At 44.4% G+C, this 25,191-nt stretch overlaps 1 protein-coding gene across 1 annotated transcript; it reads right to left on the reverse strand.

Moving 5' to 3' along the window:
* Window positions 1-214: 214 nt before the first annotated feature.
* SLC25A37 (solute carrier family 25 member 37) lies at window positions 215-24,758 on the reverse strand. The gene is made up of 4 exons (XM_063448520.1): window positions 24,429-24,758; window positions 6,015-6,243; window positions 5,215-5,271; window positions 215-2,687 (listed from the first exon to the last, which is right to left on the reverse strand). The coding sequence occupies exons 1-4, from the start codon at window positions 24,597-24,599 to the stop codon at window positions 2,185-2,187; spliced, it is 960 nt and encodes a 319-aa protein (XP_063304590.1). The 5' UTR covers window positions 24,600-24,758; the 3' UTR covers window positions 215-2,184.
* Window positions 24,759-25,191: the final 433 nt, after the last annotated feature.

Raw genomic sequence — 25,191 nt, forward strand, 5'->3', positions numbered from 1 at the left:
CAGACAATGATTCCAAGCAAACCAGGAAATCAATAACAGAATTGGTGAACGAAAAGAATCAAGGTGTTGCAATGGCCCAGTCAGAGTCCAGAACTGAACCTGAATGAAATGCTGTGGCGGGAGATTAACCCCTTAAGGACACAGGACATGTGTGACATTATTCCCTTTTATTCAGAAGTTTGGTCCTTAAGGGGTTAAAAAAAATTATGTGCATAAACAAATGCCAGCAAACCTCAATGAACTGAAGCAACACTGTAAAGAAGAGTTGGGTCAAAATTCCTCCACATTGAGGTGAGAGGCTGCTAAAGTCAGACAGAAAACATTACTTCAACTTCACTGCTGAGAGGTGGTTCTACAAGCTAGTGAATCATAAGGTTTACTTAGTTTTTCACAAATGGCGTCTCCATTTTTGTTTACCAACGTATTACATGGTGCAATTGTCATATGATGTTCATCTGAGATTGTATTTACCCAATTTTAAGACCTGCTAAGGAACAGAGGATTATGTCCTGATATGTAAAATCATAGAATTCAAAGAGGGTGTACTTTTTTTCCCCATTAATGTGTGCACATACATTAAGGCTAACCAAATGCTTTGTTAAGCATCACAATGTGATGATGCCCATTGATCTATTTGGCTCTTTTTAAATAAAGACCAAATATAGTGCAAAGTTAGTAAAGAGAAAACAACTTTGTTTTTTGTTTTTAGAAAAATCTATTTCTTTTCAAAACTTGATGGAAGGATTCGATTTAAAAATGGTTTTGAGTTAATTGGTGAGTGACCTTTAAGTGACATGTAATCAAGCACTTGGCAGCATATTTTTTTGTTATATAAAGAATGGAACAGATACCTGAGCTAAAATTCAAGTATTGCCTATAGACTGGTGTTTTGCACCTAACCCTCACTAAAAGTAAATTTTAAAAAGGGACACTCCAGAACCTAAGGCATGTCAAGCTTGCTGAAAAGCTTTATTCGTTAAGAGTGAGGCACACTTTTTTATTTATTTATTTTTTTTTTTATAAATTAACCTGGATACACCCCCTTGGCTTTTCAAGCATGTAACCAACATGTCCTGTTACTTCCTGGTTTGGTTAGCTTATTTGCACTGAACTCAGAACGGCATACATCAGGGGTATGTTTACTAAACAGTCTTTATTTGGGCAATGGAGTGTCCCTTTAAACACAAGGAATATTCATGCTAATGCAATTCTCAAAGAGAAGTATAACATACTTATCCTACAATAAAGAGAAGACATGCCACATTAATTGGTGGCTGTGAAGACTATAGTGCCTTGTCGTGAGCAGTGTTTACTTTACACAAAGTGGGTTAAAATAAAATCTCACGGTAGTAATAAAAACAAAATTTTCCAGCAAAAAATAGAACATAAATACAAAATTCTTAAACACCCCTATTATTTGTTTTATGTGTTTCCTACAGGAAATGGCTTAAAACCTATACTTATTTTTTTTAACATGGTGTCTCTGCAAAGTATTGGACCCATGATCACATAATACAATAGAATATAAAATTATTAATTCAATGATATACTTAACACGAAAATATATGACATTGTGCAGTATTGATCTTTGAAATATCTTAAAATATTAAATAGAGGTAAATAAAATCTATCAGAAGAAGCAACTGTGATTGTGCTGTACCACAGGCAAACCTCTAAGTGTGTGCATATTATATATATATTTGTTTATGCTGTTACAGCAAAACCACTACAAAGCTCAGCATTGCTGGTCTCAATACAACTTACAGTACCTTATTTAGAAGATACAAAATTGGTTTCTAGAAAAAAAAAAAAAAAAAAAACTAACTGCAGCTTTAATTTTGGAAGCATTTGGCAGAAGCAGCCTAGCTTTAGCATCTCAACCCTAAAACAAAACAAGGATCATTGATCTAGTCTGTTAGCTGCATTTTCCATTTTTTTGGAATAAAGGACATTGTTGCCCAATCAGTAAGGAATGATGACCAATTCTGCCGCTATTGGACTCACAAAATGGGAGTAACTAACTGACAGCAGCAGCAAGTTTCACATGCTTCTGAATTGTGAGCATGAATGGATTATGAGTTTGGGTACATCTGTATCCTGGCCACGATAGTCATCTCTATGCACTCCAGTGCATGGCATCTTCAACACTTGTGGAAAATGTCAGACGTACAATTCATATACCTCCTACATGTTGCGTTTGGTGAGAAAATACTTAAAGAATTCATACACAGACCAAGCAATGGCAGTGGAAGGCATCTGGTATATGATTCGTGCCTGCATTCCTTTAAAATATCCCGCTACTCCTCCTAGTTGGTATACTGTCCGAAATGCGTTGACCATGCCGGAGAGCTGTCCACTCACATTCACAGAGCTAAGAGCCATGTTTTCCTGTGTGTTCAACAGGGTTTTGCACACATCCAGTGGCGTTGTAGCCGCAGCTGCCACTGCCCCAGCAATTGCACCAGATACTATATGCGTGCCTGGGTGATACTGTCGTTGGGGGTTGAGACTTTCCTGAGTGAACTCATAGGTGATGAAGTGAATGGCTTGGAAAGGAATGTTCATAGTGAGCTGAGTGGTGTAGCTGCGATAGAAAGCTCCTACTCCCTCGGTTCTGCCAACAGTCCGAATGCAGTCCAGCATGTTTCGATAAGGAGAGTTGTACATTTGCATTCTTTGCTTTACCACTGAATTATGTCGCAGCAACATATGTAACAAACCGGTGGCATGAAAAAGCAGAAAAAGAAAAAATATATATATCATTAGAATGTACATAAAACAATAGCACACATCCTTGACAAACAGCCTAAATTGCAACCAAATACAATGTATACATCATGTATCACAAAGAAACATTTCTGATTCATTCACCATACCTCTCTTCCAGCGCCACTATAGTCTGAGCTTTGTGGGTATTATCCTTTGTTTAACACCCACTGTCAGTCCGTTGCTTGTGATTTGCCCTGCTTGGGGACAGTTCCCAACCAGGACAAATCCCCTGGGTGACACCGACATGCTGGCTTGGTTTCCAGCATATCAGCTTCTGAAAGGAATGGCCTCACTCACTCCATTCTAAAATCCCTAGCAACATCGGCTAGGTCGTTACCATAACAGCGCCAGTGCTGTGGTTGCCTAGTGAGGAGAGCAGAGTGACCATCTGTAGGAGGTCCTTTCTGCTCTCCCTTGCCAGACAATACTACAGCGTAGAGTCTATACTGAAGAACTGACTGACAGCTGGGAGAAAGACATAGCAAATGTTATGCTCTTTTGAAAGAGCATAAATGATCATGGGCATGACAGGTACTCTTTAAAGCTTATCTTTGTTAATCTAATTGTGAGCACACAGGAGGCTCTTTTTCACCTTCTATGCAACATTAGATCCTCACATCCATGCTTTAAACCAGAGGTTCCACTTGATGCTCCAGGGCTATATGGCCATATATTTAGGATTTCTGCTTTATGTAATCTATGAGTTCACAGAGGATGCCAAGGCGCAACATTTTAAGTATTACTATGAACACCTAATGCAGCCCCCAAGAGCAACACAGCCAATCAGATGCAAACCTTCCATGTGCATATATTTGATTGCTTAGGTTTACATACAACTTTACTACAGGATACAAGATGTACTAATTGATCGCTCACCACATGAGCAGTCAATATACATATGTGCACTACTCCCTTCCACCAGATTTAATCATTGGACACCGTGCATAGCATACAATGTTACCTCCATCAAACATCTTTGTCTCGCTCGTCCCACAATGATTTTGAGAGACAAAAAATGCAAGAGCATGTGTATATATGTTTTTGGGGAAAAATAAATAATTGGTACTTTAGGTAAAAACCATGTAGGGATTGAAAAAGAGCACAGCTACTAAAAATACTTATAGGGAGTCTAACAATTTAAGTGTACAGAGGTGTGTTATTTATACACACACGCACGAATAGTTTCCATTTAATGACTGGGAAAGTAAATTACATGTAAATGCCATAAACAATCGGAGAAAAAAGTTAAGTATGCGAGATATTGCCACTTTGTATGCAGTTATTTCCTTTTATCTCCAATACAGGTACAATGCTTGTACGAAAAAAAATAAATGTGCAATGAGCATATAAAATATAGAAGAAATAATGGTAAAAACTGGCCATAAAATGTGCACACAAAGTAAACTTGCACTTAAAGTCTTCTTGCAATGTAAACATTAAATGAACCATTGACGTTCCATAACCGCTATGGTACCTGGCTCTATCCAGTATAATGTATCTTTAGCAGAAGCCTCTGTACCTATGGCTTGTGGAGGGGCTTGGATGCCAGCCTCCTCCCTACATATTATGGACCTTGTTACAGAACACCCTAAAAAGTATATTCAACCATCCCTGAGGTCTTACTACCTATCCAACAGAGAACAGAGTTAGACACGCAAGTTCGATCTGGCCACAGGGAAGAAAGTACTTATTTTACCCTTTAAGTCTGCTGTTTTGTGAAACTGCTAAACTGGCTATAAACGTTCTGGACATCCAAGCTATAAGACGAGACTAACAGATACTCAGGCTGAGTAGAAGAGCACCATTACACTGTAAAACGATTTTAGAATGGCTTGACACTTGCCTATGTGCCACCAGGCACCCTTGCTACATACAGTCTTCATAAGTTAATGAAGTCTAGTTTCAGTTGTGTTCTAGCTGGCATTCTCAGCCAATGAATAAATACATTACAGTAGTCAGCTTCTCCTGCTTATGACAGACATCTGGAAGCAGTGATTGAGTCTGGTGGGACACAGGTAAAGTCAAACAATGCTAAAATAGTTTTACAGAGAATGATGGGACAGCACCAAGGCACTTCTGGCACCATTAACACTAAAGCAGACCAAAGTGGTTATGGTGCGATCCATTAATAGGTTCTTGTGGTTTTGATGCTTAGTATGTTTCCAGCTCTGTTTTTAAATTATCTAGGTGAAATACAGCGATAATAAAAAATAAAAATTTCTACTAACACTAAAGAATGAGGAAGAGGATGACAGCAAATAGGAAGTTATTTGAAAAACACGGTCTGCTGCAGTATGAACTAAAAGCAAAATCTATCTATGCACCAAGTCTCATTTCTAGCCGTTAACAATTACCGAGAAACATGGAGGCGAGCATAGAATTCTAAATCCACCATCTCCACCCCGTGGCAAGAATTAAAACAAAGCAAAAAATAATAAAATATACCTTCTGCTGGATTCATGACTGCATCATGGAGAAGTGTTGCCAGACTTCCAGCTACCCCTGTGAACAGAAAAAGTTTGTTACATAGCAGATTCGTGCCTTACCAATTTTTATATCTTTCATTGCTTTTTAAGGGAATGGTGAATTTAACAATTTAACACACACACACCAGCACTCATGATAGCGTTTACCACAAAGTGTCACTTGCAAACTAGGTGGAACACAAATGGCATGGTCACTCTTTCCTGACACATTTTCTGTAGATTCTCTAAACATAGCTTTTTAGGATCCATGTACAGTGTAGAATCTGAACGAGCCACTGCACAATTACAGCTAGTTGTTTGACCCAGATGAGGTGCTCTTGGTGATTGTTTTGGCAAATGAATAAAATCTTAATGTTTCATAAGATATTAAAACCAATCATTAAATTCATGATTTACTTCTCTACATCATCTGACCTTCCTGTACACTATCATACCAGTCACCACTGACACATTACACACCTCTCAATTAAAAATACATTTTAAAAAAAATTGTAGAAGTATACAAATAAAGGAGATGTACAGCAAATAAAAAATATATGTATATTTGGTTTTTTTTTTCTTAACATTTGAGCGTTCTCAGCCAATAAGCACAGTCCACCAGGCTTTATTCTACAACTTGTCCTGCAGGAGAGAATGCAGAGAATGCAGTTTAAGTGAGCAACTGAACAATAGCATTTGGATATATCTGCGCTGAACATTCATCTGAAAAGAAAAATGCATCTGGAGCATAGGATGGACAGATAAAAGCAATATCATTACCGTTAGCCACATGGCTGTTGCCAGCATGGTTGATCATGCTTCCTATGGAAGTTTTCATCTTCTCGTAGCAAGCAAAATACAAAGCATGGGCTGGGCCGGCACCCAGCACGGTCACATTGATACCCCGCAAGGGCGTTAACAATCCCTCTGTTCGGATCATCCTTTTAAGAGCCTCACCAACACCCTTGTATTTGGCATTTGGATTAGGCTGCAAGCTTTGCATTCGAGTCTGGAAGATAGAGCACAGAAATACAGATTGATGCTCACTAAAAGTGATATATATTTCTTTAGACCAGCATTAACCCTCTATATCAAATGTGGAGGGTCACAGTATAGGTCTTGGAATCCAACCACACAAAAAACATTTACTTTATTTTCTTACTAGTCAGTACTACTCACCCAAAGGTTCAGTAAGTTTCCACATGTTGGAATAGCACAAAGGGAATTTAAGCATACAGGGAAAAAAAAAAAAATCAATGATGTATTAGAAGTGGCCTCAGTACATTCAGAGAAATATGTGCAAGGAATTTCCCAACCACAGGGAGCACCCAATTCTACAGAGATTCTTAAAATGGTAAACACTCCCCCTTACATTATCACTATACTTAAATACCTGGATGGTCAAACTAAGTTTCACAACTGCACCTGTTTCCCCCACCCTTTTGTGAGTGCTATATTTAATATCGGAGATCATCTGACCAGGTTTTACTTGGTCAGTGCAGTGGAAGCCTCTCGAGTGGCTGCCAGGAAAACAGGAACTAGAGGTGGATTAAACCATGATTTATATATTAAAAAAAAAAAAAAAAAAAAGAAATTGCAATGTTTAACATTGCAGGGTTAAAACTAAGAAGGACCACTGCACCTCTAACTCAGTGAGGTGGTCTGGTTGACTTTAAATGGCGCTCGAACATGGTTAACAATTCCTTTGATTATAAAATACCAAAAACATGCTATTAAACTAAAGCATAATCATTCACCATTTAAGTAGAGCAAACAAACATGACATTTGTTTCAGAATATTGTTTGGTAAAAAGACAGGCTTGGAAGAAATTGAACATTTTAAGACAGGTGTACAAGTAGGTGCAGTTATTCCCATGTACGGTTCAATAGACATTTGAAATTACATATGCTGTTAAACAACGCTTTATATAATTCCAAGATCACGAGACCTATTTCATAACCTTGATTTTTCTCTAATGATCGCATACTGAAGCAAACATGAAAACAGCCACACAATGAATGAACATGCTTATTCGTACAGTAGAACATTATAGCTTTAAAAAAAAAAAAATTGGTCAGAGCAGGTCAGTACACGTTTATAGCTGAGAGAAGGCGTCTTGCCTACTTGATTAGTCAATGTCCATCAGCCCCACTGAATGTTTTCAATAGGCTAGGTTTACCCCAACTTACTGACATACAGAAAGTGACAGCAGATAACAAGTGGTCCCAACCACTACCAATAGACTAAGAAGGGAGTAAGGGACTGATTGACAAAGATGCAGCTAAATCTACTTTGAACTGGTATTAAATAGGTTCACGCCTAACATCATATAGTTTGTTCACAACATGGCGACAAGCAGCTATACCCCTAGCACTAGTCAGTAAATCACTTTGAAAAACTATAAAAATGTCCAGCACACAGGGGGATTCCAGCAACTAGGATGGCAAATATCCCCGGAGCAGAAAACACCCAAAAATTAAAACAAGCATTTTTATAATTCAGGATCTGCATCAAAAAAGAACAGGCATTAAACACCCACACACAAAGATTCAAAAATTCCATGCCCCACTCATGCTTCTTAGAACAAAACGTATGCTGGCTTAAAGTGCAGAGAACTACGTATATTCATTTGTCTTACCAGCTAAGCTGGTTACTGAATCCCTCACTCTATGCCTTATGGAGAATATGCACTCCACTGGATTTGTAATATTGTTTACTTATTAACAATAGTTAAAATACGTGTTTATGAGCTGTGAAAAATTAAATGCAGAAATCCTAAAAACTGTCAGTCTTCGTCTTGGCCTACCTGACTATTATTGTAATAAGCTCTTCCCTTTACATTCTCCAGTCAACACAAAGTGGGAGAGAAAAAAAAAAAAAAAAAAAAAATGTATTTCTCCTACAATGTGTGCCACGGCTGTGCCTGGACTAAGCTGGATTGTGATATCAATTGTGAAGTCTTTAATATGCATTTAAAGAATGAAAAAAATATAAATACATAATATAAGTAATGAATTAAAGGACCACTCTAGTGCCAGGAAAGCATACTCGTTTTCCTGGCACTAGAGTGCCCTGAGGGTGCCCCCACCCTCAGGGACCCACTCCCGCCCGGCACTGGAAAGGGGAAAGGGGTAAAAACTTACCTTTTTCCAGCGCTGGGCGGGGAGCTCTCCTCCTCCTCTCCGCCTCCATTCCTCCCCGTCGGCTGAATGCGCACGCGCGGCAAGAGCTGCGCGCGCATTCAGCCGGTCACATTCATAATGCTTTCCTATGGACGCTTGCGTGCTCTCACTGTGATTTTCACAGTGAGAATCACGCAAGCGCCTCTAGCGGCTGTCAGTGAGACAGCCACTAGAGAATTAGGGGGAAGGCTTAACTAATTGATAAACATAGCAGTTTCTCTGAAACTGCTATGTTTATAAAACAATTCGTTAACCCTAGCTGGACCTGGCACCCAGACCACTTCATTAAGCTGAAGTGGTCTGGGTGCCTAGAGTGGTCCTTTAAAAGAATACTACAGCTTAGTGTAGTGGTTCTGGTGCAAAGAAACTGTACCTGTGGCATACCATCATAATGACTGACCACGAAGAGCTGGCTGTGTATGTGGTGCATGTCTTTAGTATCACACTTGTGATATTATTTCTATATATACACACACATGTTGAGAGAGATAAATGTACACCATGAGAGGCCCTATTCTATTGCGTTTCCATCCTATATGCATATCCTCCAAATGGCACAGGGGCCTTTTTTTTTTTTTTTTTTTAATTCCCCCTGAGAGAGCAGCACTTGACACATTGGACTTTAGTGTATAAAAAGCATCAGTTTCTGGAAAAGGATCTAAAATTCTTAAAATGGGGGCAATCACCAATGGAAAAAGGCAACACAAGAAACATTCCACTGGTGACTTTTCCATCTATGCACCGCTTTTCACATGACACTTTTTTTACATTTGGAGGGATTGTGTATTTGTAATAAAGCTGAAAACACTGTTTAGAAGAGGTGGACATTTTCACATAACTTGGGTGTGGTGCAAGCAGCCTGATAGACATGGGACAGGTTTGTTCAGTACTCTCACATTTTGTACAGATTGCACAGATAATGTGAGAATAAATTCTGCATTATCAATGAGGCCGAAGAAAGAACAACTTTGTAAATCTGCTGCTGAACAATTTAAAAAAGAAACCAAACCAAAACATTAAAAAAATCATGGGACTGCAAACAGATTCAAGGCAACAAAAACCTCAACGTTGAACCTAGTGGTTGTGGTTTCTTAGAAAGTCCCTTTAAAATGGTTTAAATAAAATAAAACAGGTTGATATTTCTCCTATCCTTCATGCCAAGCTAAATCTCCACCCCTACATTTTATCACTGAGTTGGAGTGACATGGCAGTTTTCACAGACACATCCAGCCAAGCAGAAGGCATGTTATTAAAAGGTGTTTAGAGAGATCAGAGACACTGCTAAACATAACCACAGAGATCTTTTATCTACTTATTATCGGAGTTTTATGAACTTAATGTAAACATGTCAAATCATTAAAAAATGCTGCAAGGAGATGAGAAACTTGCCAAGACATATTTTGAGCACATTTCTTTTAATTCCCTTGAGAGGAGGGCTAAACCAAACTACAACAGAAGTAGATTCAAACATGAAGTTCCAATATTTCCCAATACCAAATATTTCACTTTGCAGTACTAAAACTGGAATTATCCTAGAAGTTAACACCTTTCCGACCAAGGTTTTTCAAATCCCCATATGAATGCAGAGTGAGGGGACTTCATAAGATTAAAAACCAAACACAATTTGGGAAGGAAAGTACCATGAATGGAGACAAATAGTACTTTTGGGGAAAGAAATAGGCATAGGTGAGCAAATTCCATATATAGATTCCTGCATTTGTACATGCACTCACCCTTACATTTACACACAGTGACAACCCTGTGCTGTGAATATGCTGCGTATCAGCAAAATGCTCCTCATGTGTTTAGAGGCAGTGGCAGAAATAATATTAAGAGGGTCCCGATACAAAAAAAAAAAAAAAAACCTTTTTTGGGCCCTCCTCTAGTGCAAGGGTGGCCAAAAGGTAGATCTCCGTCGTACAATTCCCACAATGCTATGCTAGCTGGAGATCTACCATTTGCCCATCCTTGCAGGGTTTTATTTGTGAGTTGTGTTTGTGCATTTAAATGTAAGCATGTTTTTGAATAGAGTATATGCGTGCACGTAGGGGTGTATTTGTATGTACTGTTGCTATTGGAACACAGCAATGTGCGTGTCTGTAGTGTTGGTATTTGAATGAAGGGGTATTTGCATATAATTTTGACATTTTACCACAAGCTGTGTTTGTATAATGTTTGCAGGGGTGTGTCTGCATGTTGTCTGGGCGATTGCTGGGATGTATGCATACACACTGCCACATACACAGATATACGTACATACACATTTACAGACACTAATAAAAAACACACGACACATGCACAGACAGTCAAAAACAAGCAGACACGTTATAATTGTTAGTCACCCTTATATTAAATACCTTTTATTTGCAGGAGGGTGGCTGCTGCCAGAGTCTGATTGGAGTGTGGGTCTGGATCGAGGTCCCGCTCCATTGATGCCACCTCCTCCCATGCAGATGTTTTTAGCTGGGAGAAAGTGACCTGTACTCCCTTGCTCCCAGCACTGCCGATGTGAAAGGGGCCTGGAACAGGCTCCTAAAGGGCTGCGGCGCCTAAATGGTACCCATTTTCAACAATACCCATTGGGTGGCCCCAAGAACATGGGCCACCCGATGGGCCCCCTCAGAGTTCGAGCTCCAGTGCAGCCATGCTGGCTGTAGTTTCGCCACAACTTAGAGGTAGTAAGTGTTTGACCTAGCTTGTAGTGGGATTTTATTGCCTTAATGATTAGCAACGTATTGTATGAAGTTATCGCCCATTCTAAAATAAAAATGAGAAATATGCTTTTACTCTGACACGACACTGTTCTGGGAACACTGTAGAATTAATACAAATTTGCATTCCCAACGCAATAGTGTCTCTTTTCCAAATTCAAAATAAAAGATTTACTCCCCTTTGTACACCTACAGTCAATGTTTAAAGGACCACTCTAGTGCCAGGAAAGCACACTCGTTTTCCTGGCACTAGAGTGCCCTGAGGGTGCCTCCACCCTCAGGGTCCCCCTCCCGCCCGGCTCTGGAAAGGGGAAAGGGGTAAAAACTTACCTTTTTCCAGCGCTGGGCGGGGAGCTCTCCGCCTCCGATCCTCCTCCGTTCCGCCCCGTCGGCTGAATGCGCACGCACGGCAAGAGCTGCGCGCGCATTCAGCCGGTCGCATAGAAAAGCATTTACAATGCTTTCCTATGGACGCTTGCGTGCTCTCACTGTGATTTTCACAGTGAGGATCACGCAAGCGCCTCTAGCGGCTGTCAGTGAGACAGCCACTAGAGAATTAGGGGGAAGGCTTAACTAATTGATAAACATAGCAGTTTCTCTGAAACTGCTATGTTTATAAAACAATTCGTTAACCCTAGCTGGACCTGGCACCCAGACCACTTCATTAAGCTGAAGTGGTCTGGGTGCCTAGAGTGGTCCTTTAACCCCTTAAGGACCAAACTTCTGGAATAAAAGGGAATCATGACATGTCACACACGTCATGTGTCCTTAAGGGTTTAATCCAATGCGAGACCTGTGCATGCAGGACACACAATCTTCCCTATAGAAAAGCATTGAATCAATGCTTTCCTATGGGGCTTTCACCAGGTTTCACTCAGTCAGTGCAGTGTAAATGTCTTTAATGGCTGTCATATTGACAGCCATTAAATGTGGATTTAAAGAAATACTATAGCGTTAAGAATACAGTTTCTGAACGCTATAGTATTCCTAACGCTTTAGTGTCCCTATGCCTATTACCATGTCTGTACAAACCCTTTTAACACTTAACTATTTCAGTAACCTCCCTCATGGAGCACCATGTGCACATTAGAGCTACCCCACAGGAAAACATTGAATAAGAGCTTTGATATGACATATTTTGAAGATGTTTGACATCCTCATGCAAAGCGTCAGGATGTCCATTGTCGTTTCATGGAGTTAAACTCCGTCAGAGTCCAAGAAGTACCTCTAGTTACAGTCTTTAATTTGTTTTACATTGCAGGGCTAAGGGGACAGGGACACTGCATCCAGGACACCTCAAAAGAGATTAAGTTGTCTTGGTTGCTATAGTGTTCCAATAATGTTTACATTATCACAATTCACATAAGAAAAAAATAAAATAGGACTGTCACTGGTGATGCATGTGCTTTCATACACATGGACATAGGCTGCCTTCATGGTGGAAGTAAAAATAATCGTTATGTAACGAAGAAATTTAAATTGACGCACTTTAAGCACATCAAATATTTTAAAATATCAATTCCTCCCTGCAGGATAGGGTGTCATGATAAATATACTAAGCAAAACTATCAGGCCTTAAAAAGGAGATCTGTCATTTCTTAAACATTTACACGACTTAAAGGACCACTATAGTGCCAGGAAAACAAACTAGTTTTCCTGGCACTATAGTGTTAATATGTCTTCACCCCCCCCCCACCCTCATGGCCCCCTCCCGCCAGGCTCTAGGGCAGGGATAGGTAACCTTCGGCTCTCCAGATGTTGTGGACTACATCCTCCATAATGCTCTTACACACATAATGCTGGCAAAGCATCATGGGCGGTGTAGTCCAAAACATCTGCAGAGCCGAAGGTTGCCTTGCAGGGTAACTGGGGATCCCTGCTCTAGGGGGAGGAAGGGGTTAAACGCTTACCTTTCTCCAGCGCCGGGGACTCTCCTCCCTCTTCCGCCAAATGCGTTTTCCTGGCACTGGAGGGTCCCTCTCCCTCCTACCCCCAATCCCCAGTTACTGAAGGGGTGAAAACCCCTTCAGTCACTTACCTGAGCAGCGGCGACGTCCCTCACCGCTGTCTCCTCCTCCGCGCCGCTCCTCCTCTGTATTGCGTCGGCCGGTGGGAGAGACTGATCCCGCCCACCAGCCGAGGAGACCCAATGCGCATGCGCGGTAATGCCACGCATGCGCATTACGTCTCCCCAGAGGAAAGCATTGAAAAATTATTGGGGAAATGAGCGACGCTGGGAGGTCCTCACACAGCGTGAGGACGTCCAGCGACGCTCTAGCACAGGTTTCCTGTGCTATGAAGGAGGAAGTGACCTCTAGTAGACAGCCACTAGAGGTGGAGTTAACCCTGCAAGGTAATTATTGCAGTTTATAGAAAACTGCAATAATTACACTTGCAGGGTTAGGAGTAGTGGGAGTTGGCACCCAGACCACTCCAATGGGCAGAAGTGGTCTGGGTGCCTGGAGTGTCCCTTTAAGGAAACACTTTAGTCATTATAATGGTGACAGCTGAATTTCCACTTTACTTATTTACCTTCAAGTATTGTCATGAAGTGGTTATGTGACCAGAGTGATCCTTTAAAGATTTAGCAAATCAGATCATAATGCAGTTCAGACAATTCAGAGCCAGGACAAACATTGCAAATGAAGAGAAAAAAATTGAAACCTTGTTTATTTATTTATTTTCCCCATCAACATATGCTTTTTCTATGCAGACTGCCAAGCACAATGGACACAGCTTATAACACTTTATTGATAAGGAGCCAACCAATGGCAGAATTAGCTTGTTGCCTTCTTAGAAAAATGTACAAATGAAGATAGTTCTACCCTTCATTGTGCAAACCTTCAAGACCCAGCAGCCCAGTCTATTGTACTGTCCAGGTGAATTGTATACCTCTATATAACAATGTTAAAAGTTTACAGGATGTATCAACGTCTAGACACCCACACATTTTGAGGGTTATGTATGAATAATTAAAGCACAATATTATCTTTGCACCTGTAAAGCACTTCCTCAGTGGGCATTACAGGAGCAAACAAAATGAGGTATAGTGTGATAAGTGCAGAGAACACCAAATACAATACTACCCCAGGGAGTCACAGGAACTCTCACATGTAACATTTTATATAAGTTGAGTGTGATTGAGATATAATAAATCAAACTCAATTGTAAACACTGAAAAGCATCACTGAACCATTTGGATGCAACACAGACACACACTTACTAGAGTTTACGGGTTAGAAGGAAAAAAAAAAAAAAAGGATTCATTGTCAAACTATTACTACTACAACTACTAGAAATAACGATTGTGTTTAACTAGAACAGAGCGTGCGACTCTGGACAAAGATCTGTAAGATTATAGGTTACACTCTTGCCAGATATAATAGGGACTTCAACTTCCACAACCACATAAAAAAAAAAAAAAACAGCACAACAACACTACAGAACTTTTTAAAGTAACTGATGTTAAGGGGGCGGAGCTTAACCGCCGACGAAGATGGCCGCGTTGTAGGAGAGCTCCGTGGCGGCAATATATTTATCAGCGCACATTAGGGGCAATACCGCACAAAGACACCCGAAAACTGACCTCCGCGATCCCGACCCACACCGGAACGCGTTAAGATGGGAGGGGGACGAAAATCCAAAACCGGAGCAGCCGTAGCGCCAATCTTCAAAGTCAGGTCAGACAAAGAGCTGCCAGACACACACAGCCTGCAGGCCTCAGATTCAGATTCTGACACCAGCGTCACTAGCCGCAAAAGGGAGCCCTCGCCCCTTACAAAGAAAGACCTAAAAGACTTACTATCTGACATGAAATCACTAGTGGCTGACGAGCTGACAAAACACCTAGCCCCACTCAAAGAGGGCCTGACTGACTTAACGAAACGCACTCACACCCTGGAAAACAAAATGGCCGACGTTACCGCCATCACCTCCAGCCATGAGGCCACACTCAAGGAAGTGCAGGGACAAATAGCATACCTAGAGGACCTACAAGAAGACCTGAACAACAGATCCAGGCGGAATAACATCCGCATAAGAGGTCTGCCGGAATCCTCCGCACCAGAAGCCCTCAACGCCATGCTTCACGAGGCCTTCAGCAGCTTGCTGCCAGACGCTCCACCGTCAGATCTTCTCCTCGACAGAGCGCACAGGGCCCTCCGCAAGTGCCTCACAACCACGGGACATCATAGTCCGCTGCCACTACTTCCATATTAAGGAAGCAATAATGCGCGCAACTAGAGAGACCCCACTTCAAATAGAAGGCCATGCGGTACAATTATACCAGGACCTAGCGCCTACAACCCTCCGCAAACGCAGAGAGCTGAAACCCCTAACCCAAGCACTACAAGCAAGAAGAATTCGCTATTCCTGGGGCCATCCATTTAAACTCATGGTGCGACACGACAACCGCACATACACGCTGTACAGGCCATCAGAAGCTCAGGAATTTGCCGAACAACTAGGCCTCCAGGACCTTGCCCGAGACATAACCGCAAACTCACAACAACCTGCAGCCCAACACCGAACATGGGACCAACAGCCGCAAAGGGAGCGCGACAGAAGACAGCGCCCCAGGCAGCCCCCAGCCTAAACCCACACACCGGCACGGCTGCCGCGCCTCGACCGAACCCACAACGACCCTAATTACAGCTACTTCGCACGGACCCTTCCCGCCACACTAGACCCAGCTGCATGTAAAAAAGAACCCTGATTGGTACCCGCATTGAAACCAAACTAGAGACCTGACCGCAAACCCCGGGGCCCGGCGCGAGACCCTGGTTGTCGCGCTCGCCCCACCACCGCACGAACACTTCAGCGCTCTTGAGACCCCCCCTGGGAACTCTGCACTCCAGCACCGGTCCCCGCGTTGGCGGCGCTGGGCCTCCCCGGATTGGCCCGCCTCTGCCCACGGCCCTAGGAGACCCCAGCGGGGCCACACAACACCTCAAGGAATACAGCATAGCACCCCAGGACGTATATGCCTAAGGCCCCACTCAGCTATTGATCGCCTAAAGTACACCCCAACACCCAGCGGCTGGACACCGACCTATAAGACCAACACGATCTCCAAGAACTTTACGAACTCTGGGAATACCGTAAGAACACTATGGGGACACTCTCTGTTTTATGCCTAGGGCTGGGGTGGGGATATGGTTTCATGGGGACAGCCGCTGTCCTACACCTGGGGCTGGGGGTGGAGGCCCCGGGGCCCTGGTGGTCTTCCCCCCCCCCCCCCTTTTGGGGGCGGGGGGGGGCGGGGGACTGCGACGGCCCAGGTTCGGGGTGGACGCGGCGCCTCCGGCGCGACCAACAAAACTCTGGGGACCCTGGGAATACCGTAGGGGCTCTATGGGGACAATCTCTGTTTTATGTTTTATGTATGATGCTGGGGTCTCTGGAGAAAGCTTCTGTTTTATACTTGAGATGGGTGGAGGGAGGTCCCGGTTCCCTGGTGGTCTTCCCCCCCCCCCCCCCTAGTGGGACGGGGGGGCGGCGGACTACGACGGTCCCGGCTGGGGGGGGCACTGCTTCACACGGGTTACACCTGATTCGGCCTCAGCGGTCGGGACAGCCGGCGGACGGCTGGAGATGGATACCCCTGGGCTCTGGCGGCCCTCCCCTCCCCCCCCTGTCGTGGTTTAGGGGTCACGTCCCCCCGGGCCCATGTTTAGGGTGGAGGGCCTGTGGGGCTCCGAGGTCGCCCAGGGCCCCCACTGCTGCCTGAGTATCTCATATCCGTGAGGCTCAGGGCCGTCGCGGCCCCCCCTCCCCCCCCTTTGTCAGGGACGGGGACGGGAGGGGACACGGCCTGGGCCTTGGCGGCCTTCCCCCTCCCCCCGCCTTCGGGACGGGGGAGGCGGGGGGCCGCGACGGCCCTGAGCCTCACGGATATGAGATACTCAGGCAGCAGTGGGGGCCCTGGGCGACCTCGGAGCCCCACAGGCCCTCCACCCTAAACATGGGCCCGGGGGGACGTGACCCCTAAACCACGACATATTACCCACACAGAAGAGACCTAAGCCGTAACACACCAAACAACCCAATGTCGCATCGAGGCGCGGCAAGAAGTACACACTGCTGTAAATAGTTCCAAAAGTTACTCTCCAGGTTCCATTACACCAGGTTTTGCACTATTACCAGACTGCCCACTTACAATCGCAAATTGTTTGCCGCCCACTCCTAGACAGACGACCTCTTCCCCCCACACGACCTGATTTGTGTCGACGGTCTCTGACCACTCCAACCAGAGAGACCCCAGACACCACAGACCACCCTTGCTGGCAACTGAGATAAGACCAGCACTTATACCCCTTCCGTATACCTCACCCGTCCCGCCATACCCCCCTCCCCCTGCTGCCCTCCTGGGAATACCCAGACCCCGACACCCAATCTCTAGATCTTCCCACACCACACAGACACACCCCAGCACCTGATCAACTCAACCCCGGCCATGACACTCAAGCTACACTGTGTTTCCATCAACGCAAAGGGCCTTAACAACCCCAAAAAACGTCACGCCTTACTACGATGGGCCCACAGCCAAAAAGCAGACCTTCTCTTAGTTCAGGAAACCCACTTCACCCCTCACAAACACTTCCCACTCCGGAACAAACACTACAACCGCAGCTTCCATGCCAACTCACCAGAAGCCAAAACCAAAGGAGTAGCCGTCATACTTAAAGCAACCTGCCCTCTGACCGACGTCCAAGCCTTCCCGGACAAGCAAGGTAGATACCTCACGCTCACAGGCAAAATAGGACCCTCAACCTACTCTATCACCTCCTTATACGCCCCCACAACCCCAGACCCAGCTTTCTGGCAAACATTCTCGGCCCACCTAACAACGCTCAAGGCAACCTTCACCATTGTAGGGGGCGACTAACGCCACACACCACCCAACCCTGGACCGCGCATCCAAATCCCAAGGAGACCCACGACCCTCACACAACGACGCCCCTTTCTCCCAATTCCTTCACACACATAACCTCCTGGATATATGGAGAGCCCAGCACCCCTCCACTCGAGATTATACGTTCTACTCCCATCCCCACAACACCTACTCCCGTATCGACTACTTCCTCATTTCCCCAAACATCACATCCAGAATCACACACACCTCCATAGGCCATATAACATGGTCGGACCATGCCGACATCTCCCTCACCCTCTCAATTCCCAACATGACACGTCCGTGGACATGGAAGCTCAACTCACAGCTCCTACAAGACAAGCTCGTAACCATGTCCCTGGCAGAAAACATAAAGGAATACTTCACCTTGAATGACCCTTCTGTGTCCTCCCCAATCACCCTTTGGGCGGCCCACAAACCGGTCATAAGAGGCAAATTAATAGCCATTGCAACGACACGCAAAAAACAACACAACAGACAACTCATGGACACCATCTCTGAAATAGGCCGTCTAGAAACTCTACACAAACAAAACCCAACTCCCTCTCTCTTTGACCAGCTCTCATCAGCCAGGACCCTGCTCAAACGCCTCTCACTCTCAGCCACAGCTAAAGCACTCACATGGACCAAACAAAAATACTACGAGAAGGGTAACAAGGCAGACTCGATGCTAGCAAAACGTCTCAAGCACCTAACGGACTCGAAACGAATCTCCAAGATTCGTACATCAGACGGCACACTGAGTAGAGACCCCCACACAATCGGGAAAACATTCCAAGACTACTTTACGTCCCTCTACAACCACACCCCGAACCCCCGAACCGACCTCACCCAAACCTTAACAGACAACTTCCTCAAAACACTCTCCCTCCCCTCCCTCACAGACACAGCTAGAACGATAATCTCCGCAGACATCACCCCAGAAGAACTGCAAGCAGCTATAAAAACCTTAAAACCCAATAAAAGCCCTGGCCCTGACGGCCTGACAGCCATCTACTACAAAACATCTGGAGACATACTCACCCCACGACTATGCAAAGTATTTAATGAAATGCTCAAAGGCACCCCACTACCCCCCGACATGACCCGAGCGAACATTACTCTCCTACCCAAACCCGGTAAGACCCACGAAGACCCAGGCCACTTCCGCCCCATCTCACTCCTGAACATAGACTTAAAACTCCTGACCAAAGTGATGACGACAAGAATCAACCCCCTCTTACCAAAACTTATCAACCCAGACCAAGTAGGTTTTATCCCTCAAAGACAAGCACAAGACAATACCAGACGAGCTATAGACCTCATCTGGTATGCCAATCATAAACGCCTCCCTACCACGATACTCTCCCTTGACGCCGAGAAGGCCTTCGACCGCCTTCTCTGGCCATACCTCTTTACAGTACTCCACAAATTCGGATTCCCACAAGAATTCACCCTTTTTCTACAAGCAATGTACCACACACCGACCGCACACCTCCTAATCCCCAACATCACCCCACCTTCCTTCCCCATACTGAATGGAACCCGTCAAGGTTGCCCCCTGTCCCCTTTACTATTCGCCATCTCCCTTGAACCCCTGCTGGAGACCATACGTAATGACCCACACATAGAAGGGCTCCGGATCAGGGACGAAACATTCACAATCGCAGCATACGCAGACGACATCCTCCTTACCCTGACTAACCCCGTCCCGACCCTAACCACCCTCCTAACAACCCTACAAAGCTACTCAAAAATCTCCGGATATCAACTCAACGCCACTAAATCAGACCTTATGCCGCTTAACCTCTCGGAATCAACTATCCACACCCTGAAACGGGACTTCCCCTTCAGACTATGCCCATCAGCGATCACCTATCTAGGGGTCCAAATCACCAACGACACCTCTACCCTATACACAGCCAACTACCCCCCACTATTCCAAAAAGCATTCCTAAACCTGGAACGCTGGAAACCGATGACCATATCCTGGCTAGGGAGAATAGCATCGGTTAAAATGAACCTCCTACCCAAATTCCTCTATGCCTTCCAAGCACTACCCATCCCCTGTAAAAAAACAGACCTCAAACAACTGCAAACTGCCATAGACCGATTCATCTGGAACGGGAAGAAACCCCGAGTCCGTAGATCCACACTATACGTACCCAAACCCTCCGGAGGGCTAGGCCTCCCCAACCTTACACTCTACCTCCATGCGGCTCACCTCACCCAAATTCAACACTGGCACCTTCCCTCCTCACACAAACGTTGGGTAGACTTAGAACATCTCATCTTTGGTAAAGAACACCCCTCCCAATACATGTGGCTCCAAAAAAAATACAGATCGCTGCCACCCCCCACCTCCCCAACAATCACCCACTCCCTAGACCTCTGGGACCACCTAAGCGACAAATTCGAGCTGCCCACGGGCCTATCACCTCTCACCCCAATCCTCCGCAACAGAATGTTTCCACCAGGCCTCACTCCACAAGACTACGCCCACTTCGAAGACCGCGACATAGTTCGACTAGGACACCTTTACCCCAATGGAAAGCCCCTGCAATACACCGACATCCCCAACCCCGAAACCCTAACCACATATGACTACTTCCGCTACCTCCAACTTCGAAGCTTCGCAGCAACAGACGCAGTCCGCTTAGCAGCAACCTCATCCCTGACCAGTTTTGAAAGGGACACCCTCCACTCACCATTCAGAAAGAGCCAAATATCAACCATATACCAGACACTAACCACACACCATACACAGGTATCCCTCCCATACATCACGGCCTGGGAGAAAGACCTGGGACCCCCCGAAGACCCCTCAGATTGGGCTGACATCTGGGCATCTACCAAATCCATTTCAATATGCGTCACCCATCAAGAGCAGGCATACAAAATGCTCTTCAGATGGTACCTCACTCCCTACCGCCTAAAAGCCATGAAACAGTGCCCCACCAACCTCTGCTGGAAATTATGTGGCGAAACAGGCACTTTCCTCCACTGCTGGTGGACGTGCCCTAAACTTACCCCCTTATGGCTAACGATAACGGCCCTCCTATCCAGACTACTGGACAAGCCAGTACCCCTCGACCCATGGGCTCTTCTACTCTCCAAACCACTGGATAGCTTCACCCGCAATGAAAATAAACTCATAGCAAGAGTGACCCTTGCCACACGCAGAGCAATTGCGGAACACTGGTCCACATCACGTATACCCACCCACCCTCAAATATACGCAAAAATCACATATAGTATAGATATGGACAGAATGACAGCACAGATACACGACACCCCTAAATCATTCCACAAAGTTTGGGACCCATGGCTAGAAGGCCACAGTAACCCTCCATGGTGATCTACCAGATCACGCAACCAACACCACCAACATAGAACGAATGCGATGACACACACCTAACCAACCAACCCCACACCAATCCCACCCACCCTGGGCTCGGGGGGAGTACCCAGGAGGGCAGCAGCCTCTAACCCCCCTCTTCATAACCCTCTCCCCACCCTTAACAACCCCACCTACCCAACACTCCCCTTCCCCACAACACCCAACCCACCTACCAGGCCATGCCGCCATCGCCACAGTCACTAAACGACCCAAAGGCCGTAATTCCCAAGACAAATGTTCCCCCTTCCCCCAACAATAGAACGACCGCCATCACAATACCTGACCCAACAAGCCTACAACCTAACTTGTCTCTATTAATTGGCAAACTTCGGGACCGTTACCTGGTCAGAAACATCATAATCGACCTAAACCTCCGCAACAACAGCTGACCAAAGAGAACAAGACCTGTAAGGTCATACACACGAACCCCCCAACTCACAAGTCCCCAAGGGAATATAATGTATGAGATACCAAACACAATGCCAGAGTTACGTGTAAATAAAACTGTGTCGTATCATTGTTACCCCCTGACTAACCGACCTCTTTTTTCTGTAAAACGTTCATCAACCTTTGTTTATGAAAAATGAAAAATGAAAAATAAAGAATCTTTAAAGTAACTGATGTTAAAAATAAAAGATACAGATTTTTTTCCCCCCATTTAGAGTTTAGTTTTTAGAGTGATACTTTTCTATATTATTGGTCCAGTAAGTTGGTTCACACAGAGAAGAATTGTGGACCTATGGATCATGCATGGCAACCCCTGCAATCTGCAAATTCAAATGTTCTTGAATTTAATTTCAGCAATGATGGTGCCAGGAGGCCATAGCATCCACACCACTGTATAGAGCAAACTATTTAAAAACTGCTTTACTACTTACCTGCTGTTTGCTAGCTGCCACTCTCCGATTCTGCTACTTTTGACGGCAAGCCATCGGCTCTCTACAGGTACCTGAGCTAAGCCATACATTGCCTTATGTTTTTGTTTTAAATGGGGACAATAAGCACCAATTCTACATTAAAACATAATTTTTATAATAAATTCCAAAGGCAACTTAATACATAAACGCCAGTATGCACTGGTGAGTAACTCTTCAAGTTTAAACAATGAGACCGGATATGTGTACCATAACCACTGTGTCACTGCAAGAATAGCCGCCACCTGCGGTTAAAAGTGTGAATATTGGGTACCTATTGAATAAACAATAGTAGTTTGCAGGACTCTGTGTAAATCGTTTTGTAGTTGCAATGTAATTTCACAAAATAACAAAATTATGTAGCAAAATGTCTCAGCTGTTTGCATCTTTTCTTCCCATATGAGGGCAAGAAAAAATAAATAAAAATAGCTGAAGAATAATCTAGTAGAGGTTTCACTATATGTATCAACCAATACACTTAAAGATGAATAAATTTGGGGAAAGATATATATATACTCCCACTGTAGTAGAAAAAAGCTATGTCAATTATATTGTGCAGCCGACAGATTGCTTAAAAGATATACAATTTTATTAGCAAAAATTCACTGTCAATAACTAGCACACTTAATATAAAAGACAATAAAAGTTCCCAAGTGTGGAGAGCAACTGCTGTCAAGTTCAGAATTGTGAGTGTCCAAAAGATGTAAAAATCTCTCTCACTGGCCGGATGAAATCAGATGTGGACTTCCTCGTGTTGCAGACAGACTCGCTGACGGCCGCGTGCGCTCCACTGCGACTCCGGTTTGCGTCATTCTACTCTGAGTCCCAGGAGAGCAAGCTGGAACGCAAACCGGAGCCGCAGTGGAACGCACGCGGCTGTCAGCGAGTCTGTCTGCAACACGAGGAGGTCCACATCTGATTTCATCCGGCCGGTGAGAGAGATTTTTACATCTTTTGGACACTCACAATTCTGAACTTGACAGCAGTTGCTCTCCACACTTGGGAACTTTTATATTAAGTGTGCTAGTTATTGACAGTGAATTGTTGCTAATAAAATTATATATCTTTTAAGCAATCTGTCGGCTGCACAGTATAATTGTTTCTACTACAGTGGGAATATATATATATATATATATATATATATATATATATATATATATATATATATATATTTCCCCAAATGTATTCATCTTTAAGTGTATTGGTTGATATAGTGAAAACTCTACTAGATTATTCTTATTCAGCTATTTTTATTTATTTTTCTTGCCCTCATATGGGAAGAAAAGATACAAACAGCTGAGACATTTTGCTACATAATTTTGTTATTTTGTGAAATTACATTGCAACTACAAAACTATTTCCACAGAGTCCTGCAAACTACTATTGTTTATTCAATAGGTACCCAATATTCATAATTTTTATAATAGTAACTCTCTAAGGGTTGTCTCTAGCAACTCAGTCTTGTCAGTACTCTGAAACAGAAATATTTTACATTATTCAAGTAAGAGGACAGGGCCAATGCACCAAAATCACTACATTATGTAGTGGTTTTAGTACTAAGACGGTCTCTTTAAATTATGCTTTTGCGCAAAATAAAATAAATAAACTAGCAAAATAATTGTCAACAAAAACTGGACTTTTCATGAAACTCATTTAGTCACATTGAGAATTAGTTTTCTTTAGAAGAATCTAGGACAGGCATAGGCAACCTTCCACACTCCAGATGTTTTGGACTACACCTCCCATGATGCTATGTCAGCATTATGTGTGTAAAAGCATTATGGGGGGGATGTAGTTCACAACATCTGGAGTGCTAAAGGTTGCCTACCCCTGCCCTAGGATTTGTTTGATAATGGTTACAATTATAACCAGGGCAACAATCACTCTCACTCAGTGTCAGTTCTATTCATTGTATTTTAACCATTACAACTAATAGAGGTATGTATTTTTGCTAGTGCATGGCTTAAAGCACACGCTGAATGCAGAACTCTATAAAGGTTAGCCACACTCCCCATGCCCTGAGCCAGCCATGCCAGCTCTCCCTGTATTGCGCCATGACACCTGTCTAGGCCCCGCCCCCCTCGGAGTGCTCACCTTGACCGAGTCCACGGGGTACATGACGGTGTGCTCCAGCACTCCGGCCACCGCTCCCGCCAGCATGTGGATGACAGGAGACGCTCCTTCCGGCAAGCTCTCGTACTCGTCGTTGTCCCCCGTCAGGGCGGGCACTCCCTCCATGGGGAGTCCTGGGCTCCGCAGCTCCATGCACCTGCCAGCTGTGTCTCCCCCTCCGGCACTCGGGACCCCAGCAGCTGACAGCAGGCCACGTTCTGCCCGCTGACTGAAGCCAAGGCACCGCACGCCGAGCCAGAGTCCAACGTGACGTCACCGCCCAAGGGCGTAACCCGCGAGAAGCCAATCAGAAGAGACCACAGCGTCCGTCTCTCCCTAGGAGACCGTAGAATGGGCGGAGCTGATTGGCTGCATTTCAGAGCAGCTCCCCCTCCCACTCTGTTATCATGTCACGTTGTGAGAGAGCGGGAAGGAAAAAGTTTACTAAGAAAATAAAAGCTCAGATATTACATGAATTCATTTCATTATGTGGAGGGTGTGACAATATGGGGAGTGGGGCAGCAGCCCTAATAATATCCAGAAAAATAAACATAATGTATAATTACACCAATACTGTGACTAATGGCTGGGCTGGCAGCTCTTTCAGGGTTATTCCACAAAGTGTGAAATGTCTGGAATACAGAATGGGACATTTTAGGGAATTGGGAGAGGATTGGGGAAATTTTTAAAATTCTGCTTCTGCAGCCAAAATGTTGAAATTTCCTTAGAATTCAGGACAGTTCAC

Source organism: Pelobates fuscus, chromosome 3 (assembly GCF_036172605.1).
Source record: "Pelobates fuscus isolate aPelFus1 chromosome 3, aPelFus1.pri, whole genome shotgun sequence".
NCBI classification, from domain to species: domain Eukaryota; kingdom Metazoa; phylum Chordata; class Amphibia; order Anura; family Pelobatidae; genus Pelobates; species Pelobates fuscus.